Source organism: Ceratosolen solmsi, unplaced genomic scaffold (genome assembly GCF_000503995.2).
Source record: "Ceratosolen solmsi marchali unplaced genomic scaffold, CerSol_1.0 scaffold27, whole genome shotgun sequence".
In the NCBI taxonomy this organism is placed as follows: Eukaryota; Metazoa; Arthropoda; class Insecta; order Hymenoptera; family Agaonidae; genus Ceratosolen; species Ceratosolen solmsi.
This window is the reverse complement of record NW_011948426.1, coordinates 1,534,398-1,540,397: the sequence shown is the minus strand read 5'-3', so window position 1 is coordinate 1,540,397 and position 6,000 is coordinate 1,534,398. Positions and strand designations below refer to the sequence as shown.

General features: G+C 34.5%; 1 protein-coding gene across 1 annotated transcript; it reads right to left on the bottom strand.

The window, feature by feature from the left end:
• Positions 1-1,459: 1,459 nt before the first annotated feature.
• LOC105363103 (ubiquitin domain-containing protein UBFD1) lies at positions 1,460-3,679 on the bottom strand. Its single transcript, XM_011500698.1, has 5 exons — positions 3,212-3,679; positions 2,494-2,853; positions 2,215-2,402; positions 1,929-2,117; positions 1,460-1,700 (listed from the first exon to the last, which is right to left on the bottom strand). The coding sequence occupies exons 1-5, from the start codon at positions 3,219-3,221 to the stop codon at positions 1,590-1,592; spliced, it is 858 nt and encodes a 285-aa protein (XP_011499000.1). The 5' UTR covers positions 3,222-3,679; the 3' UTR covers positions 1,460-1,589.
• Positions 3,680-6,000: the final 2,321 nt, after the last annotated feature.

The following is a 6,000-nucleotide window of genomic DNA, read 5'->3' as shown; positions in this document are numbered from 1 at the left end:
GCTTTATTTTTTGCATTCGTCCAGCTTCGTTTTATGAACTTTTGTCGGAGGATTATTGTAAAGGATTTGGATGAGTGATAATGTGTATGTTATTAAAGCACAGTTACGGTTGTAAAAAAAGGTTTTGATTCGCCATTATCTGGAATTTTGCCCTCACCAATGATTTTCTTAATTCTTATTTTCCTGTACTTAAAAAATTGTACAAAATATTATTACAAAGTATTACAACTATACAATACAGAGAATTACTTTCTCTTTTATGTTTGTGCTATCCGATTGATGATACATAATCCATACCGATTAATCGTCTATTGACACTGTCATTGTCAATATCATTTTTATTTGCTTTACCCTTATTTAAATAATGCACAACACAAGATTTTATTTGCAAATTTTCTAAGCCAATATACGAAGAATAATCCATTGATTATTATTGGCATACTTCTTTCGATGGGAGAATAAGTCGTTACTTCACAGACTAATGCTACAATGCAATCAACAAGTGTGCAACGATTTTACAATCCTTGTTGTTATATATATATATATCACAAAGCACTGCTTAAATTTTATCTTTATTTAGAGCGCAAGACGCTTTTAGTTTACTTTCTTAACATGATTAGGATATGTAAAGCAACAACTCGTTCTCATATTACAACGTACGAATATGTTAAAAAATATTCGAAATTTTATTCGTTCTCTCAACATAAATAATCTAGAACGATGCATTTATTAAACAAGTTTATATTTATGGTCTTTTTTTACATGTTAAAGCTTTCAAAATGAAGCTCTTGGCAAAAGAAAAAAAGATCACATCAAACAAATCCAGCGAGCAATTCGTCAGCTCGGAACTAATTTTTCTGACATACACGATTTATGTACGCAATTTCGCTCGAATATTTTTATTATTCCTTAATTAAGACCTTGACTGACATTCCGTGTACGTAAATATGAATTTAATCTCTGAATAGAATATTAAATTCAAAACAAATTTTACCTACATCAAAGCAATTAAATATAATTAATTTTGTTAATTTCTTCACCATAACAGCTTAAACTAATCTTACAATTATCAAATTATTTTTACATACATAAACAAATAATAACGATGTAATTTCTTTCTTACATAATTAGCTATGCAATTAATTACTCAAACAATTTAAAACTATTTATCTCCCTCGACCATTGAATAATTGATTTTCAAGACATTCAATATCGATCTTAACAACAAGGAGAAATTCCAAAATAAAATAATATTAAAAACAACAATTATTAGTATTTATTGTTTTCAATAGAATAACCTACACAGAGATTATAAGATACAACATTTCTTTGTAAAAACGAATGAAACAGGAAAATAATTTCGCTCGTATGAAAAATCTAGCTTTTTTTTTTAACAAATCGTTCACTTGCCTTGTACGGATAACATTTTATCTTGACTAATTTACGTAATCTTGATGTATAATAAGTTATTATGTACTTACTGTTTAAAATGCCTGACTAGCACAGTCGTTTGTCTCGATGTTCACATCTGATTACGTTCAGTTTAAAAAATGAAAAAAAAAAAAAAAACAACATTCACTAACACTTGATCAGAAGTAGCACCATTTTCCAAGAACTGCATCTTTGATTGCTGATATGTATTGCGAAGGTACCCAATAAATCCAATACCTCGATGCTTCTGTCGTACCCAATTGAATACCCTAAATTTCAGATAATGATAATTAAAATTTCACTTTCAAATATTGAATATGTAAAAATAAATATAATATTTTTCTTGATAATTGACGTCATTAATTGATAGAATCATCCATTTAACATAATAATCATTTATATTTGAAAGTAAGTCTATTTCTCGAAAGAAAGTAAATATTTTCAGCAAAAAATGATTCTATCCCAATTAATAGATATATAATGTTACTTTAACATACCATAATATGGTACTCTGGATGATCATGAATTGGCTCGCTATGGACATCTTTAATAGAATTCATTGGTATTTTATCCGTTCGCTCTTTAGTTCCTATCCATAATTGGTCTTGCTCTAATTTAAAAGTTAGTCTAACTTTACCACCGGATTTATTCAACATTCCAGCTAAGGGATAATCAGGAAGAGGTTCCTAAAATTAACGTAAGTATGGTAATGTCATATTCTCTTAGAAATTGAGCTGGAGTTTCGAAACGGATATTAATTAGCGATTTGAATTTTAAAATTACCTGACTTTCTAAAATTCCTGGCATAACATCTTCGGGAACGCCTTTATCTAAGACTTTACGATGAATCTTTTGTTGAGATAAAGGTTCTTTATTAGAAGATGACGCTTCATCCACCAATTCTTGTTTCGTAGGTATTGAAACAGCTAAAACATCGTCCAGCTTCGATCCAACAATCATAATTTTGGCACCTATAACCAACGATAAGCTTACATAATGCACGCGCAATGAGACTCCCTCGCATATACAACGTACTACCACCAGCGTTTGTATAATAATAACCTTTTGTTACACCTAAAACTCTAAGAGTCTGATCGTCTTTGGCTAATCCCTTAATCATAATTTTTTGCATTGCTTGCGGCACGGATATGATATTCTGAAGGTAGGCCTTTAATTCCGCAACGGTGCCATCCAACGCAAAAGTGACATCGATCTTTTTCTTGTTATAAATTACTTTGAAATCTATTTTCTCACGCGAATCTTCCTTTGCCATATTAGAAATATTATCATCTTTACTATTTAAGGTATCGAGCTTATCCGGTGGTGTTTCATCCGATGCCTCTGTCGAATTCGAGTTTGATAAAACCTCGCAACTCGAGGATGGTTTGCAACAGTTATCGTTATCATCGTTTTTCGGCGATTCTGAAAAAAATGAAAAAGAAAACCCATAAAAATACATCATCTATACCAACAATACATACAGACAGATGTTTGTTTTTATTCCAGCATTCTGAATTGGCCAGATACACTTTCTAAAAATATCATTGAACAGACAAACGTTCCTTTCATTTACATCAACAGCAATAGAACAAATAAACCAACACAAACGTCCGACAAACAAAAATAACAACGAAAGATACGCTTACGACCAGAAATAATTGCTGCTTAGAGGTTACGTCTACAAGTTAAAAATGTCCCGTAATTTTCACGATTTTTTCTGCGAGATGGCTTGCTATTGCTTGCACGTTGCAAACTCCAAACGTCAAATAAAAATGAATACCAATATCCATTTTTTGTAGTTCTCCACAATTGCTGGAGCGAGGTATTATTATAATTATTATTATTGTTGTCGTTGTTGATGTTGTGGTCCGGCCAGCAGTTAGGACTCGCAGTCGAGACTCCTTCGTCAATGGAGGAGTTCACTAAAATAACGAAGAACCAACTTGAATGCCGTCGTGTCGCACGTCCCGTATCCTCGCGTCAAGTTGATCGTAGCCAAAAGGCCGAAGAAGCCGAAGCGCGTGCAACACTTTCGGAAAATTCGGCTCTAAAGCAAAATATCAGCCCCTGGAATTTCTCACGCAACCACTACCGCCAACGAACTCCATGACTGAGTTTGAGCCAACCATGTATTCCGACGCATTATAAATATGGGTGAATCTTATGAAACGAGAGATGAAAAGGAAGATCGCCATTCGCCAATCGCGTTTGGCCGGATCCGGACACGATTCTTACCAGTTCTACGCTACTGCCTCTCGCGGATAATTCTAAAAGCCGATTCAACGACTGAGTAGCAGAACAGCCAAGGGAAGCTGCACACGTGCTTGTGTTATGTGGAACTAAAGGAAAAAAAGAATGGCTTAGAGCTTCGGAGAAATTAAGGCCCGCGAAGTAGAAAAGGTTAAGACAAATGGATCACAGAACCGGTGTATCCCTCACCCCCTCCTCACTAACTCTCTCTTTTTTTTTTCTCACCAAGATTAATGGTCCCGGCGAGTTCACCCCCGGGCTAACGTATCTCCAAACTTTTATTTTTTAATTTGTTTATGGAGCACGCAACAGGTGCACGATCGCTCTCACCGTCCGTGTCCCCAAGCCCCCACCTCCAATCAGGCGCCCCTTTTTTGTTTTATCTTATTGTGTTTTGAAAATTAAGCGGTTCACGCATGCCTTCCCAACTCGCATACTTTCTCACTTGCACGTAATACAGTCCTATATAAAGCGTCATTCATGCAATTTTACACCACGCAACTTTAGAGCCTTAGTTACGCTCGTCGAGCCTGCCTGCACGAAGCACACGAAAACTTTCTAAAATTATCGCTCCCATGTGCGGTGGAATATTATCATAGGTCGATTTTTCATCTCTAGCTCCAACTCTCTCTCTCTCTCTCTCTCTCTCTCTCTCTCTCTCTCTCTCTGTACACCGATAGCAACAATCGGCAACAATCGGCAACAATCTGTTAGAGTCGAGAAAACCACATACAACATACCAACAACAACAACAACGACGACGACGACGACGACGACAACGACGACAACAACAACAATAATAATGATTATAAAATAGCGAGTAATGAACAAACGGTCGTCCTGATTATGCTGGCAATTGCATACCTCGCACATCATCATCGACGATTATTTGTTGGTCGAGAAACGTTAAGCTTAGAAAGGAAAAAGGCTCGTTACGTATTAAGAATAGAGAGAGAGAGAGAGAGAGAGAGCCGATGGTGCGGAGCAATCATGTTTAAGCCAATATTTAAACAATCATCGTCAATGGCAAAAGGCATATTCGAGCGATCCTCGCTTTTTTAAAAAAAGTCAATTTTCGTCAATAAATTTATTATTCACAGGAATGTCCTGAAACCTTTAAATTTATGAGTTTTTAAATTCTTATTGTAATAATTTAAAATTCTTATGTAACTGAGCGATAAAATAAAAAATTTTGTAGTAAAAAAAAAGAAATGTTCATTGTCCCCTAGTAGTAATCTGCCACCGATTCTTATATATTTATGTAAATCCTGTTTCATCTAGGAATAAATATTAAGTGTGAATATTTTTAGTTTTAAGCAAATATAATTATTTCTATAATAATTTCATATCATTATATCTAATGAGAATGGTAAAAATAATTATTTATAAAGTTATTTGAATTTCGTAAATATTATTGTTAATAGTAATAGAAATCCTTGAAACTGTATCTTGGGCACTACAGAAAATCAAAGAGCAAGGCGTAAAAATTTAAAAACATACCTCGTTCTAATCTAAAGTGAAATTTATTGTAGATCATTAATAGTCATACCTTGGTGTACGTTTATAAACAACGGGTAGAAATTATTTATGCATAACGAAGATGCGAATACGTTTCATTACATCGCGATTTGACTCATACTTATGCATCTTGCTTGGTTTTCACATCCTAAAAGTTATTGCAATTCCATCAAACTGACTCCTAGTTCTTGTACCACATGAAAATGTACTCGCGTTTGTCTTTGTGCACAAGATGCGAGAAAATGGTGTTATCAAGGCAGATGTGCTTCTCTTTGAGGGACCCAATTGTTCGCCGATGCCTTCGTCCGAATTCGAGGCATCGGTATTATCCGATTGAATTATTAAATTGAATCTTAGATTATCTAGGCAAAACCATTGAGGAGACGGCAATAGACGGTGATTTTCCACTCATAATGGGTTTGCTGGACTTGATGGTGTACACGCCGTGAGTAGTTCTAGCGCAAGAGGTTTGAAGGCCCATTTGAAAGCCAAAAAAAATAAAAAGCAAAAATAAAATATGAGGAAAGGGTCGGTCATGCAATAATGGGAACGTCCTGATATGAATCGAATTGGTTGAGATGAATTCCATACATATCATTATTAATGGTAGACAAAGTATTAATGGGCTACACACTTACTCGAGGTACTATTATTATTGCGCAAAAACTAAATAACATGCATATAAAGACTATTGTAAAGGTAATAAAGGGCGCAATAAATATTAATAGGTAAAATAAGAATGGAATAAAACAGGCATTTACGTTTAGATATAAAGCCGAGAGCATAAGAAATCAATAGCAA